Below are 16,106 nucleotides of genomic sequence, written 5' to 3'. Positions count from 1 at the left end.
AAGGCAGATGCCCTTTCCCGGTCCTTTGCTTCTTCTGAATTAAATGATGCTACCACGAATCAAGCCATTGTGAATCCTAGGTCCTTTTTAATGACTCGAACCTCTCCAGTTCCTCCGCCTGGCAAGACCTTTGTCGCCACAAGTCTTCGAAAACGGCTGCTTACCTGGGCTCACTCCTCTTCCTTCATGGGTCATCCTGGGGTTCTAAAGACTCTCAAGTTTATTCAACAGTCTTATTGGTGGCCACGTCTCAAAGCCGATGTCCAAGAGTTTATAGCAGCATGTCCTAAATGTGCCCAACATAAGAGTCCAAGAAGTTCTCCACCAGGTTTGTTACATCCACTATCCATACCCAAACAACCATGGACTCATATCTCAATGGATTTCGTGACCGATCTACCTCCATCAAAAGGGCGAAATACCATTTGGGTGATAGTGGATCGATTTTCGAAAATGGCACATTTCATTCCATTAACTGGGTTACCATCTGCCCCTTTACTAGCCAGATTGTTCATCTCTGAAATCTTCAAGTTGCATGGCCTTCCTCGAGAAATTGTTTCTGATCGGGGAACACAGTTTGTGGCCAAGTTTTGGAGGTCGCTTTGTTCATCTTTAAATGTCAAGTTGAACTTTTCTTCTGCATATCATCCTCAGACAGATGGACAAACTGAGAGAGTCAACCAAGACCTTGAAACATTTCTCCGGCTATATATATCGTCCTCACAGGATGACTGGGTTGACTACCTTCCATTGGCAGAATTTGCTCATAATAATCTCTTCCATTCATCTTCAGAATCTACGCCCTTTTATATTAACTTCGGCTTTCATCCTCGTGTGCCAGAGTTTCATCCATTGCCAGCCCTAGAGGTCCCAGCGGCAGATCAAGAGCTTCAACGTCTATCTAGCATCTGGAGTTGTGTACGTAAGTCCTTGGTCAAAACTTCCGCTCGTTATAAATCTTTTGCAGATAGAAAACGTAAAGCTGTACCGAATTACAAAGTGGGAGACCAAGTTTGGATTTCTACGCGCAATCTCAAGTTCAAAGTTCCTTCTAAGAAATTTGCTCCCAGGTTTATTGGTCCATTTCCCATTGTAAAGGTACTCAACCCTGTGTCATACAAAGTCAAGCTGCCTCCGTCTTTGAGAATTCCTAACGCCTTTCATACATCTTTACTGAAGCCTTTGATTCTCAATAAGTTCCGTACTACCCAGTCCAAATCTCCTAAAGTTCACTCTTTGCAGAATGAGGAATTTGAAGTTAAAGAGATTGTGGACTCACGTTCCCGATATGGACGTTTACAGTTTCTGGTCGACTGGAAGGGTTACGGCCCGGAGGAGAGATCCTGGGTTTTCTCTGAAGATGTTCATGCTCCAAGACTGGTACAGAAATACTTCTCCAAAAATCCTGACAAGGTTCAAAGGTGTTCGGAGACCACCCGTAGAAGAGGGGGTACTGTCACGAACCGGTCTCTCACCTTTGCGGGTTCTGGGGTTCATCCGTTGCCAGTGCGGTTGCTCGCGGTGCTGTGCGCCCGTGTGGGGACACGGCGTGATCAATGGCACAGGTAATGCAGAGTCTGGGAACTGTGAGTGCGGGGACCAAATGGCCTAAGGCACTGCGGTGTGTCTGCTGTATAGGAGGTGGCCATGTTGGAGACCAAATAGCTAATACTGAGCACTTGTGAAAACACCTGTGGGCAGGTGTAAGCCAATCCCGTGCTTGTGCTGCCTTTAAGTAGGCTGGGATTATGTCACTCTGGGCCAGTGCTTTGTTGTATCAAAGCTGTGCTCTAGCTCTGAACTCTCTCCGTGCATTCCTGTGTGATTCCCGTGGTCCAGATATCGCCTCCGTTCCCAGAGGTCCGTTTTGCAGCCTTCACTGCCAAAGATCTACCGGCTCTCCATTGTGCTATCAGTCAATTGCACACCTATTGGAAATACTCGGATTCCCAGTGTCCTGCATGAGGTTACCCTGTCTGTCTGCCTATCATACAAAGTCTGGAGGATTCCAATTCCCTCAGCTGTTCGTTTGTTCAACTCTGCATTTAACCCATTCATCACCTTGCCATCTACTACAGTTTCACAGTGATCTCCGGAACCCGCAAGTAACCCAATTCAGTACTTTTTCTATGTTGTCATTACAAGGATAATTCTTCACAGTCTCTCAGTTAACTCTTAAAACTCCATTGCAAATTCTTACAGTTAATTCTCCATGTCTGCATTAACCAGTTAAACACAATCTGCAGTTCAGCATCAAAGCCTGTTTATATTTGGACAATTCAACATTTATTCTTCAGCTTGTTTTTGCATATGTTTCCATGAACATTTCTTTTATTTATTTCTGAGTTTTCTCTTGCATATTATTTCTGTCATTCCTGCAATACTTCAGTATAATGATGATTAACAACTAGTCATTTAACTCCTTACCGAATTGTTACTTTAATAAATATATGAAACGGAACTTCCTTCGTCCTCCCTGTTTTCTTCATACCCCAGCACCTACACCTGAGGTTGGTTCCAGGTTAACGGATTCACAAAAACACCCGGACCTGACACTGATTGGCTGGTGCATTTATCATCTTGCATTTATCACTGGTTTATCAATTCCTTATGCCTTCTCCAGATTAATACATCTGCCCCCTTGTCCCGTACCACAGAATTTAACCTAAGGATGACATATAAACACAATTTACTTAATTTAATATTTCTTTCTAAATTTCTCAAAAAAGTTTGGGAACCACTGTGATAGGCAAAACCAGTGCTGGTTACTACCAGTCATAACATATATGGACAGACAATTCCACAGAAATACCATTGTGTTTAGGTGGTTTTTGAACGAACTGGGCACCAAACAGTTAAAGCTTTTTGGTCCCAGAATGCACTGGGTCCTCCTCACCTATGACCCCATCCCAGCCCATTCAGTTTTGTTTTGGTGCTGGTAGCAGCTGGATGCACCTTTTTTACAGGAGACTGCTGTTGCAGCCTCAAGCTTCTTTCAGTTTGAACACACCCCACCCAAATCTAACTCTATCTGCATATGCTATATATGCCCCCACCTGCAGTGCACATTGTTTTGCCCATTAGAGAATAAATTTGCTGCTGCGATCAGGTCTGAATTAGGCCCAAAGTCTATCCGTAAATCTGATGCGCTTTTTCTTTTGTACGGTTTTCACAAAAGAGGATGGCCTGCTAATAAGCAGTCCTTGTCTTGATGGCTTTGAATGACCATTGCTTAGGCATACATGGAAGTGGATCTACCTGTTCCTATGGTGCTCATGGCTCATTCCACTTGGTCTGTGAGGATTTCATGGGCATCTGCCTAACAGTTGTGCAGAACAACCACGTGGTCGTCTGTCCATACTTCCCGCTTTTTTAATAACTTTTCCTCACAGGATGCTGCATTTGGGCGACGGGTTCTCCGTTCTGCTCAGGAACGTCCCCTCCCTTAAGGCATACTGCTTTAGGACATTCCCATGTTATTCCGTTGAAGCCTATGGACCCTGAAGAAGAAAATAAGAGTTATAGTAGACTTGCCATGGTTAACTCTTTTTCTTCGAGGTCCATAGGCTCCGCAGAGCTCCCACCCTGATGCACTTGACTTGTGGGTATTACTATTATTATATGGTCACTAGTTCTCTTCTAATATGAATATGTTTCTTGAGTGTTCCATTCTTCCTTCTCATCTGTCCTGCTTTGGGCTTGTTTACTAAACTGAATGGGCTGGGGAGGGGTTATAGGTGAGGAGCACCCAGTGCATTCTGGGACCAAAAATAAGATTTTACTCACCGGTAAATCTATTTCTCGTAGTCCGTAGTGGATGCTGGGGACTCCGTAAGGACCATGGGGAATAGACGGCTCCGCAGGAGACTGGGCACATCTAAAGAAAGCTTTAGGACTATCTGGTGTGCACTGGCTCCTCCCCCTATGACCCTCCTCCAAGCCTCAGTTAGGACACTGTGCCCGGAAGAGCTGATACAATAAGGAAGGATTTTGAATCCCGGGTAAGACTCATACCAGCCACACCAATCACACCATATAACTCGTGATAGGAACCCCGGTTAACAGTATGATAACAATGGAACCTCTGAATAGATGGTTCGCAATAACAACCCGATTTGTGTAACAATAACTATTTACAAGTATTGCAGACAATCCGCACTAGGGATGGGCGCCCAGCATCCACTACGGACTACGAGAAATAGATTTACCGGTGAGTAAAATCTTATTTTCTCTGACGTCCTAGTGGATGCTGGGGACTCCGTAAGGACCATGGGGATTATACCAAAGCTCCCAAACGGGCGGGAGAGTGCGGATGACTCTGCAGCACCGAATGAGAGAACTCAAGGTCCTCCTCAGCCAGGGTATCAAATTTGTAGAATTTTGCAACGTGTTTGCCCCTGACCAAGTTGCAGCTCGGCCAAGTTGTAAAGCCGAGACCCCTCGGGCAGCCGCCCAAGATGAGCCCCCTTCCATGTGGAATGGGCTTTTACAGATTTAGGCTGCGGTAGTCCCACCGCAGAATGCGCAAGCTGAATAGTGCTACAAATCCAGCGTGCTATAGTCTGCTTAGAAGCAGGAGCACCCAGCATGTTGGGTGCATCTAGGATAAACAGCGAGTCAGTTTTCCTGACTCCAGCCGTCCTGGAAATATAATTTTTCAGGGCCCTGACTACGTCCAGTAACTTGGAATCCTCCAGGTCCCTAGTAGCCGCAGGCACCACAATAGGTTGGTACAAGTGAAAACTTGATACCACCTTCGGGAGAAAGTGAGGACGAGTCCTCAACTCTGCCCTATCCATATGGAAAGTCAGGTAAGGGCTTTTTTTATGACAAAGCCGCCAATTCTGACACATGCCTGGCCGAAGCCAGAGCCAACACATGACCACTTTTCATGTGAGATATTTCAAATCCACGGTTTTAAGTGGCTCAAACCAATGTGATTCCAGGAACTTCAAAACCACATTGAGATCCCAAGGTGCCACTGGGGCACAAAAAAGGGGCTGAATATGCAGCACTCCCTTACAACATCTGAACTTCAGGCTGACATCCTTCCTGGCTTTGATCAGGATAAGAATGACTTCCTCCGGAATGCCTTTTTCACTCAGGATCCGGTGTTCAACCGCCATGCCGTCAATGCAGCCGCGGTAAGTCTTTGAACAGACAGGGCCCCTGCTGCAGCAGATCCTGTCTGAGTGGCAGAGGCCATGGGTCCTCTGAGATCAACTCCTGAAGTTCCAGGTACCAAGCCCTGCTTGGCCAATCCGGAACAATGAGTATAGTTCTTACTCCTCTTTTCCTTATTATCCTCAGTACCTTGGGTATGAGAGGGAAAGGAGGGAACACATAAACCGACTGGTACACCCGCGGTGTCACTAGAGCGTCCACAGCGATCGCCTGAGGTTCCCTTGACCTGGCGCAATATCTTTTTTGTTGAGGCGGGACGCCATCATGTCCACCTGTGGTCTTTCCCAACGGTTTACCAGCATTTGGAAGACTTCTGGATGAAGTCCCTATTCTCCCGGGTGGAGTCTGCTGCGGAAGTCTGCTTCCCAGTTGTCCACTCCCGGAATGAACACTGCTGCCAGTGCTACCACATGATTTTCCGCCCAACGGGGAATCCTTGTGGCTTCTGCCATCGCCCTCCTGCTTCTTGTGCCGCCCTGCCTGTTTACATGGGCGAGCGCCGTGATGTTGTCTGATTGGATCAGTACGGCTGGTGAAGCAGGGGCCTTGTTTTGCTTAGGGCCTTGTAAATGGCTCTTATCTCCAGAAAATTTATGTTAAGTGAAAACTCCTGTTTGGACCATAGTCCTTGGAATTTTATTCCCTGTGTGACTGCACCCCAGCCCCGAAGGCTGGCATCCATGGTCCCCAGGACCCAGTCCTGTATTCCGAATCTGCGGCCCTCTAGTAGATGAACCCTCTGCAGCCACCACCGCAGCGACACCCTGATTCTTGCCGACCGGGTTATCCGCTGCTGTATCTGGAGATGGGACCCGGACCATTTGTCCAACAGGTCCCACTGGAAAATCCTTGCGTGGAACTTTCCGAATGGAATTGCTTCGTACGAAGCTACCATTTTTCCCAGGACTCGTGTGCATTGATGTACCGACACCTGTCCCGGTCTTAGGAGGTTTCTGACTAGAGATGACAACTCCTCGGCTTTTTCCATTGGAAGAAACACTTTTTTCTGGTCTGTTTCCAGAATCATTCCCAGGAACAGAAGACGTGTCGTCGGGACCAGCTGTGACTTTGGAATTGAGAATCCAGTCCTGCTGTTGCAGCACTTCCCGAGAAAGTGCTACCCCCTTACCAACTGTTCCTTGGACCTCGCCTTTATCAGGAGATCGTCCAAGTACGGGATAATTAAAACTCCCTTCTTGCGAAGGAGTATCATCATTTCGGTCATTACCCATGGTAAAGACCCTCGGTGCCGTGGATAATCCAAACGGCAGCGTCTGGAACTGATAGTGACAGTCCTGTACCACAATCTTGAGGTACTCCTGGTGAGGAGGGTAAATGGGGACATGCAGGTAACTATCCTTGATGTCCAGAGAGACCCTGTAATCCCCCTCGTCCAGGATCGCAATAATCGCCCTGAGCGATTCCATCTTGAACTTGAATCTTTTGTTATATGTGTTCAAGGATTTTAAATTTAAGATGGGTCTCACCGAACCGTCCGGTTTCGGTACCACAACATTGTGGAAAAGTAACCCTTTTCCTGTTGAAGGAGGGGTACCTTGATAATCACTTGCCGTGAATACAGTTTTTTGGATAGCCACCAACACTGCCTCCCTGGCAGAGGAAGTTGCCGGTAAGGCAGATTTTAGGAAACGGCAGGGGGGAGACGTCTCGAATTCCAGCCTGTACCTCTGAGATACTGTTTGAAGAACCCAGGGATCCACCTGTGAGAGAGCCCACTGTGCGCTGAAATTTCTGAGACGGGCCCCCACCGTACCCGGGTCCGCATGAGCAGCCCCAGCGTCATGCTGTGGACTTACCGGACGCAGGGGAGGACTTCTGCTCCCGGGAACTAGCTGTGTGCTGCAGCTTTTTCCCTCTACCTTTTCCTCTTGGCAGAAAAGATGAGCCTCTAGCCCTCTACTTTTCTGGGGCCGAAGGGACTGTACCTGATAATACAGTGCTTACTTTTGCTGTGGGGTAGCTTGTGGCAAAAGTTTTGATTTCCCAGCCGTAGCTGTGGAAACGAGGTCTGAAAGACCATCCCTAAACAGTTCCACCCCCTTCTAGGGCAAACTTCCATGTGCCGTTTTGAATCGGCATCGCCCGACCATTGCCGAGTCCATAACCCCCGTCTGGCGGCAATGGTTTTACATAGCGCTTATTAGTGATGCCAGTCGGCAAATATCCCTCTGTGCATCACGCATGTATAAGACAGCGTCTTTTATATGCTCTATTTTCAGCAAAATATTGTCCCTATCTATAGTATAAATATTATCCGACAGGGAATCTGACCACGCAGCTGCCGCACTGCACATCCATGCCGAGGCAATAGCAGGTCTCAATATAATGCCCGTGTGTGTGTATATAGCTTTAAGGGTAGTTTTCTGCTTTCTATTCTATTAGCAGGTCCTTCAGGGCGGCCTTATCCGTGACGGTAGTGCCACCTTTTTTAATAAGCGTGTAACCGCTTTATCTACCCTAGGGGTTATTTCCCAACGTGACCTATCCTCTGGCGGAAAAGGGTACGCTGCTTAGAAATTATCAATTTCTTATCGGGGGAAGTCCACGCTTCCTCACACACCTCATATCAATTCCTCAGATGCAGGAAAACTACTGGTAGTTTTCTGTCACCAAACATAATACCCTTTTTTGTGGTATCTGGGGTATTATCAGAAATGTGTAATACATTTTTCATTGCCTCAATCATGTAACGGGTGGCCCTATTGGAAGGTACACTAGTCTCATCGTCGTCGACACTGGAGTCGGTATCCGTGTCAACATCTGTGTCTGCCATCTGAGGTAGCGGGCGTTTTAGAGCCCCTGATGACATGTGAGACGCTTGGACAGGCACAAGCTGAGCAGCCGGCTGTCCTATGTCGTCAAACCTTTTATGTAAGGAGTTGACACTGTCACGTAATTCCTTCCATAAGTCCATCCACACCGGTGTCGACCCCGCAGGGGGTGACATCCCATTCACAGGCATTTGCTCCGCCTCCACATCATTATCCTCATCATACATGTCGACACAGCAGTACCGACACACAGCACACACACAGGGAATGCTCTGACAGAGGACAGGACCCCACAAAGCCCTTTGGGGAGACAGAGGGAGAGTATGCCAGCACACACCAGAGCGCTATATATCACAGGGATATCACCTATAGAGAGTGTTTTCCCTTATAGCTGCATAATATATATATATATACTGCGCCTAATTTGTGCCCCGCCCCTCTCTTTTTAACCCTTTTCTGTAGTGCAGGACTGCAGGGGAGAGCCAGGGAGCGATCCCTCCAGCAGAGCTGTGAGGGAAAATGGCGCCAGTGTGCTGAGGGAGATGGCTCCGCCCCTTTTTCTGCGGGCTTTCTCCCGCTATTGTAAAAGTTCTGGCAGGGGTTAATAAACACCTATATAGCCCCTGGGGCTATATATGGTGTCAGTTCGCCAGCCAAGGTGTTAATATTGCTGCTCAGGGCGCCCCCCCCCCCCCAGCGCCCTGCACCCATCAGTGACCGCAGTGTGTGGTGTGCATGAGGAGCAATGGCGCACAGCTGCAGTGCTGTGCGCTACCTTGGAGAAGACAGAAGTCTTCAGCCGCCGATTTTCCGGACCACCTTCTTGCTTCTGGCTCTGTAAGGGGGACGGCGGCGCGGCTCCGGGAACGGACGACGAGGTCGGGTCCTGTGTTCGATCCCTCTGGAGCTAATGGTGTCCAGTAGCCTAAGAAGCCCAAGCTACCACCACTTAGGTAGGTTCGCTTCTTCTCCCCTTAGTCCCTCGGTGCAGTGAGCCTGTTGCCAGCAGGTCTTACTGAAAATAAAAAACCTAACATATACTTTCTTCCTAGGAGCTCAGGAGAGCCCCTAGTGTGCATCCAGCTCAGCCGGGCACAGAAATCTAACTGAGGCTTGGAGGATGGTCATATGGGGAGGAGCCAGTGCACACCAGATAGTCCTAAAGCTTTCTTTAGATGTGCCCAGTCTCCTGCGGAGCCGTCTATTCCCCATGGTCCTTACGGAGTCCCCAGCATCCACTAGGACGTCAGAGAAAAGCTTTAACTGTTTGGTGCCCAGTTCGTTCCAAACCACCTAAACCCCATGGTATTCCTGTGGAGCCTATGGACCTCGCAGAAATAGAGTTAACCATGGTCTTCCATAACTCTTATTATCCTCCTGTCTTGACGACTACTCTCACCGGCTAGTGGTATCTTCTGCTGTCTCACTTGTTTTTTTTTCATTTGTTTTCCAGACTTGGTGTGACCTGTCAGATGTCACGATTTCTCAGTAGATCTCTGATGACAGCCAGAACGATGCACTCTAAGGGCCCACTACCAGACATGAATGAAGGTAACTATATTCTAATATGTGACATTTTAGTTTAATCATGTGAGAACATGTCAAAGCCACTACCTGAAACCTTGAGGCATTCGTGTCCAACTTCACAATAAAAAAATATATTCCTTTTATTTCCCATTATTATAGAAGAGATGTCTGTCCGGAACTGGTGATTGGGTTTCTAGAACCAGTTTCAGTGAAAGCCAGTTAGCAGCAACCTATTTACCATTGAAGTATTTCTCTTACATCCTAGAGGATGCTGGGGTCTCCAAAAGGTCCAGGGGGTATAGACGGGATCCAAAGGAGACATGGGCACACTATAAGACTTTGAATGGGTGTGAACTGGCTCCTCCCTCTATGCCCCTCCTCCAGACCTCAGTTATAGGAACTGTGCCCAGGGAGATGGACATTTCGAGGAAAAGGATTTTTGTTAACCAAGGGTGAGAAACACACCAGCTCACACCACAACACACCGTACAACATGGCTTTTAAGCAATACCAGTTAACAGCATGAACTAAAAACAGCAACAAGCTGAACATAACCGATACACAACCTCCGTGTAACAGAAGCCATAACCATCAATACTACTGCAAAAACAGTCCACACAGGGACGGGCGCCCAGCATCCTCTACGGACTAGGAGAAAAGGATTTACCGGTAGGTATTAAAATCCTATTTTCTCTTACATCCTAGAGGATACTGGGGACTCCAAAAGGACCATGGGGTCTATACCAAAGTTCTAGACCGGGCGGGAGAGTGCGGACGACTCTGCTTCACCGATTGAGCAAACATGAGGTCCTCATCAGCCAGTGTATCAAACTTGTAGAACTTTGCAAAAGTGTTTGAACCCAACCACGTACCTGCTCGGCAAAGTTGAAGCGCCGAGACTCCTCGGGCAGCCGCCCAAGATGAGCCCACCTTCCTGGTAGAATGGGCTTTCACTGACTTCGGCAACGGCAATCCAGCCGTAGAATGAGCATGCCGAATCGTATTACAGATCCAGCGGGCAATAGTCTGCTTGGAAGCAGGAGCCCCAATTTTGTTGGGAGCATACACGACAAACAGCCTCTGATTTCCTAATTTGAGCCGTTCTGGCGACATAAATTTTCAAAGCCCTGACTGCATCGGGAGATTTTGAAACAGCCAAGGCATCTGTAGCCACAGGTACCACAATAAGTTGGTTTATGTGAAACGAAGAAACCACCTTCGGCAGAAATTGTTGACGAGTTCTCAATTCCGCTCTATCCACATGGAAAATCAAATAGGGGCTCTTGTGAGACAAAACCGCCAATTCCGACACCCGTCTTGCGGACGCCAAGGCCAAAAGCATGCCCACCTTCCAAGTGAGAAATTTCAACTCAACCTTTCGCAAAGGTTCAAACCAGTGAGACATAAGAAATTGCAACACCACGTCAAGATCCCACGGTGCCACGGGTGGCACAAACGGAGGATGGATGTGCAGTACTCCCTTCACGAAAGTCTGAACCTCTGGAAGGGCGGCCAATTCTTTTTGAAAGAAAATAGATAAAGCCGAAATCTGCACTTTAATGGAACCTAATTTCAGGCCAGCATCCACACCTGCCTGCAAAAAATGGAGCAAACGACCCAGCTGAAACTCCTCTGTAGGAGCCTTCTTGGCTTCACACCAAGACACATACTTTCTCCAAATACAGTGATTCTTCACCGTGACCTTCTTTCTAGCCTTAAGGAGAGTGGGGATGACTTCCCCGGGAATACCCTTTCGAGCTAGGATTTGGCGTTCAACCTCCACGCCGTCAAACGCAACCGCGGTAAGTCCTGGAAGACGCACGGCCCCTGCAGTAACAGATCCTCTCTGAGAGGAAGAGGTCAGGAATCTTCTATGAGCAATTCCTGAAGATCCGGATACCAGGCCCTCCGTGGCCAATCTGGAACAATGAGTACCACCTGAACCCTTGTTCTTCTTAAGATCCTTATCACTTTTGGAATAAGTGGAAGTGGAGGGAACACATATACTGACTGAAACACCCACAGAGTCACCAGGGCGTCCACTGCACTGGCTTGAGGGTCCCTCGACCTGGAACAATATCTCTAAAGCTTCTTGTTGAGGCGAGACGCCATCATGTCTATTTGAGGAATTCCCCAACGACTTGTCACTTCTGCAAAAACCTCTTGATGAAGACCCCACTCTCCTGGATGGAGATCGTGTCTGCTGAGGAAATCTGCTTCCCAGTTGTCCACGCCCGGAAGAAAGACCGCTGGAGTCCCCAGCATCCTCTACGGACTAGGAGAAAAGGATTTACCGGTAGGTATTAAAATCCTATTTTTACTAATAAAAAGTGTCTCACAGCATTCAGACAGCAAATAACATTACTTAAAAAAAATCATAACATTTGCAAATAAATATGTAGATGTTTCCAAAACTTGAGATAACTGCATTCTATTTTCATTTGGCCTAGATAGATTAGTGCAGGGGGAGATGTATCAGACCTAGTAAAGAACAGCAGTGGAGGTGTTGCACACAGCCGTTAGATCAATTTTGTAAGCTGTACTAGATAAAAGATTGGTTTCTATGGGCAATACTTTTTCTTGACCTCTTTTTAGAAGGTTTCATAAAGCTCCCTCTGTATTCGCTATTACACACGCATCATTTTTGGGCCAAAACAACGTAATATATAACAGTATTATCAACTGTTGGCGGAATAAGCTTATTGCCAATGACCAACTAGGACTAAGATAGTGGGTGTGGCAGCTACTGCTAATCACATGGGGTGTCGGCGAGGGCTAAGACTCGGACGGGTGGCGGCTACTGCTACCCCCCACCACTAGTGCCTAACCCTAAAACCCCCACCCACCCAGGCCCTAACCGTCAGCCCAGTACTTACCTTTGGGCTGTTTGTGTTCCAGTGCCAGGATTCCGGCATCAGTCACCTGACCGCCGGCATCCAGACCGCCAGGATGCTGACCGCATACCGTGGAATGATTTTGATGCATACATACACCTCATCACAAACCCTATATAACATTCTTTATAACACAGTGGCCTTATGAATAGTATGTGGGTTAACCCTTAAGACACGTCACAAATCTGAGCCAAGTGTTCGGAAAAATTGACAAATCAACATTCACAACCACAAATCATATCTAAGGATTATTTTGTAGCACTAATGAATCTAAATAATGATGCACTGTCTGCATCGCTGGTATGATATAGCAAGGTTGGGCGTAGCTGAAGCAGAGTTTTGTAATATGGATTAAGTAATAGGTGATTATTCCAACAGTCATGTCACTTATTCCAGCACAAGGCTGGAGAATGTACTTGTGTGTGATGCGAGAACATATAGTTATACTGCTGATAACACAATGTGCTGCCAGTGTGTGAGTGCCTGCTAAGTGGCTGTTTTTTGTTCCATTATTTTTGCATGTGTTAAATTACAGGTGCTCCATCCCACCCACACGTAAGTCTATCACAAAGCACTGGCAGGCTTGGCATATGACGTCAACTTATTTTCTCTGGTTTATGGAGTCCCACCCTAAATGGCGTGGGGACTTTTCATTTGGGTCACAAGGCCCAGGATGAAAGTCCTCCGTAAGATGCTTTTAACTTTTTCCTTAGTAGACTTTAAGAAAGTATGTGGATCAATTTGAGATCCACCTAGTGGTAAATATCCACATCGGTATCCGGTCTTTAGGTCGACCACACTTAGTACCACTATTGGTCAACATGCATTAGGTCGTCATGTACTAGGTCGACATGGAAAAAGGTTGATATGAGTTTTTAAATTTTTTTTTTTTTCACACTTTATGATCCACGTGGAGTACAATTGGGAATAGTAACCTTGCCAAGGGGACACGGTGCACTAATTGGGGTTCCCAGTCACTTTACGAAGAAAATTACACCAAAAAAATTGTCGACATTGTTCCATGTCGACCTAATGACTGTCAACCTATTTCAGGTGTCTACCTAGACACTGTCGACCAATAGTGGTGGACCTAATGACAGTCGACCGAAGTGTGGTCGACCTTATAATCCACACCCATCCACATCTGCTACTAAATTCTCTTCTTGTGACAGACGCTGCCTTTTAATTATTACTTCAGCAAAGTCTACAGTTTATATTATATTTGTTTTATTGCTGAGAGATTTAGGGTCTATGTACTAAGACTTGGGTGTCTATGATTTAAGCCTTGGAGAAAGTGGAGAGACATAAACTACCAACCAATCAGCTCCTAACTGTCATATTTCAAACACAGCCTGTAACATGGCAGTTATGAGCTGATTGGCTGGTACTTAATCTCCGTCCACTTTATCTCTCTCCAAGGCTTAGTACATAGATCCCTTAATTTTACCAATGAACAAAATGCATTGTCTTGCTATACTAGTGCTATAGCCATTTTAAAGTTACTCCATGTAAACTTTGAAATATAAGTGTGCACGGCTACTGGCCAGTATATAGTTAAATTGTTGCACATGACCCCTCTGTCCCAGTGGTCTTGTTAAAATGTGGTGTCCTCAAATGTACTTTTGGCTTTCTAACAAAGTAGGACCGTCTATGGCAGGGGTGGCCAACCAGTCAGTGACAAAGAGCCAAAAAACCTTGTTAGGTACGTCAAAGAGCCGACGTTGAGCCGATGGCGCGCATGCAAAAATGGAATGTGGCCTTGTGCCTGCTAGACCACACCCCTGGTATAAAATTCATTGAAAAAGCCAGAACGACATAAAATACATTTTTTAAAGACAGATCCATTGAAAAAGCCACTTTCACAAAAAATTATTGAACAGGACAGATTCACACAATAAACTGCAGCTCCCCATGTGTCACTCCAGCCAGGTCTCCCATGTGTCACTACTGCCAAGACCCTGCTGTGTCACTCCAGCCAACACCCTTCTGTCACTCCAGCCAGCTCCCCCATGTGTCTCTCCTGCTAGCACCCTCCTATGTCACTCCAGCCAGCTCCCCCATGTGTCTCTCCTGCTAGCACCCTCCTATATCACTCCAGCCAGCTCTCCCATGTGTCTCTCCTGCTAGCACCCTCCTATATCACTCCAGCCAGCTCTCCCATGTGTCTCTCCTGCTAGCACACTCCTATGTCACTCCAGCCAGCTCTCCCATGTGTGACCCCTGCTAGCACCCTCCTATATCACTCCAGCCAGCTCCCCCATGTGTCACTCCTGCTACCATACTCCTATATCACTCCAGCTAGCTCCCCCATGTGTCACTCCTGCTACCACACTCCTATATCACTCCAGCCAGCTCCCCCATTTGTCACTACTTCCAGCACCCTCCCACGTCACTCCTGCCAGGACCCTCCTGTGTCTCTCCAGCCAGATCTGCCATGTGTCACTGTAGCCCACCCTCAGCCCCCCCACCAACTCGTGCCATTCCAGCAGTCCCTAATGTGTCCTCTGTTTGCTTGTGGGTGTCTCACCTCTAGTATCTGGCTCCTTCAGTTTTCAATCCCTGTAGCGCTGCTGCGTGTCTGGCTGGAGTGCAGCGGTTTCTGTATCTGTTGTGGTCACATGATTTAGAGTGTTGGGAGCCACATTTGAATAAAGAAAGAGCCACAGGTTGGCCGCCGCTGGTCTATGGTAAGCTGGTCTCCTGCTGTGATCTTTGATATGATGTATGGCCCCTCCAATGTGACAGCTTGGATAATACAATCCATGCCATGTTCTGAGGGAAAGGGACCTCGATTTCTAGGAGGCGCTGGAGCCACTGGCAGCAATGTACTGTTGGAAAATGTGAACACCAGGTTATCACTGGACTGTGTTGGGCAGCAAACATGAAAAAACATTTTAAGCATTTAGGGGCTGATGCAGAGTTGAGCATAATTGTGCCATAAATCACAAGCGCAATTTGCATAAATGAAAAAAAGACTAAATTCTCGCCATATGCAAAGTGTCCGCTATCTTGAGATGCGTCCTGGTCAGCAAATAAGGTGCTGACATGGCTGAAGCAGAGCATGAGTCACATCCACTTGCATCCGAGATCTGGCCATGTTAACTGAGACACTCACAATATCAGGCATCAATATAACTGCAATGACTTCTAATACAGCAGATGCATCTCCCTGTCTCATGTATGGCAAAAAACAAAACAAAAAACGTTTTGTTTTAACAGTGGAGCATTGCCAAAGCAGATTGCTAGTACTGCGAATCCATCATCATTTGCTTGTTCTTGCCCCTAACCACCCGCAAATAATATGACTTTCAGAGGCACCCATGCCTCTTTATTCCGATCTGCATCTGGTCACATTTACGTGATCACACCATAATGTACACTGCCTACGTCAGAAACACGGGTGCTGCCTGTAGTAATCACGAGTGTAGCCATTTTTCTGTGACGTCACACAAATGACATAAACTGGCATAGTAGTCACTACACATCAGCCTCTTTGTGGATCCAATGGGACATTACATGAGGGCTGTTACTAAATATCATTTATAATCTTTGTATAGACTTTTTTTTACCTGGTTTGTATAAAATATATCTTTCCTTACAGGATGCATACCTGTCCATGTCAATGACGGTGTGTGGTAACTTAAAGCATGTTTATAGCTCATCACCTTGCTTTAACCCTCTTTTGCCGACTGCATTTTGCTCTGGATTG

At 46.9% G+C, this 16,106-nt stretch overlaps 1 protein-coding gene across 1 annotated transcript in view; it reads left to right on the top strand.

Annotated features, from left to right (window-relative positions):
- Positions 1 to 16,106, top strand: part of ACOT9 (acyl-CoA thioesterase 9) — a 144,242-nt gene that overhangs the window by 19,120 nt on the left and 109,016 nt on the right. Inside the window, exons 2-3 of the mRNA XM_063956227.1 lie at positions 9,430 to 9,527; positions 15,999 to 16,025. Of these exons, the coding sequence (XP_063812297.1) occupies positions 9,430 to 9,527; positions 15,999 to 16,025 (125 nt within the window). The remainder of the gene's footprint in view (positions 1 to 9,429; positions 9,528 to 15,998; positions 16,026 to 16,106) is intronic.

Source organism: Pseudophryne corroboree, chromosome 2 (genome assembly GCF_028390025.1).
Source record: "Pseudophryne corroboree isolate aPseCor3 chromosome 2, aPseCor3.hap2, whole genome shotgun sequence".
Classification (NCBI taxonomy): Eukaryota; Metazoa; Chordata; class Amphibia; order Anura; family Myobatrachidae; genus Pseudophryne; species Pseudophryne corroboree.
The sequence above is the reverse complement of the archived record's forward strand: the minus strand, read 5'-3'. Positions and strand labels throughout refer to the sequence as shown.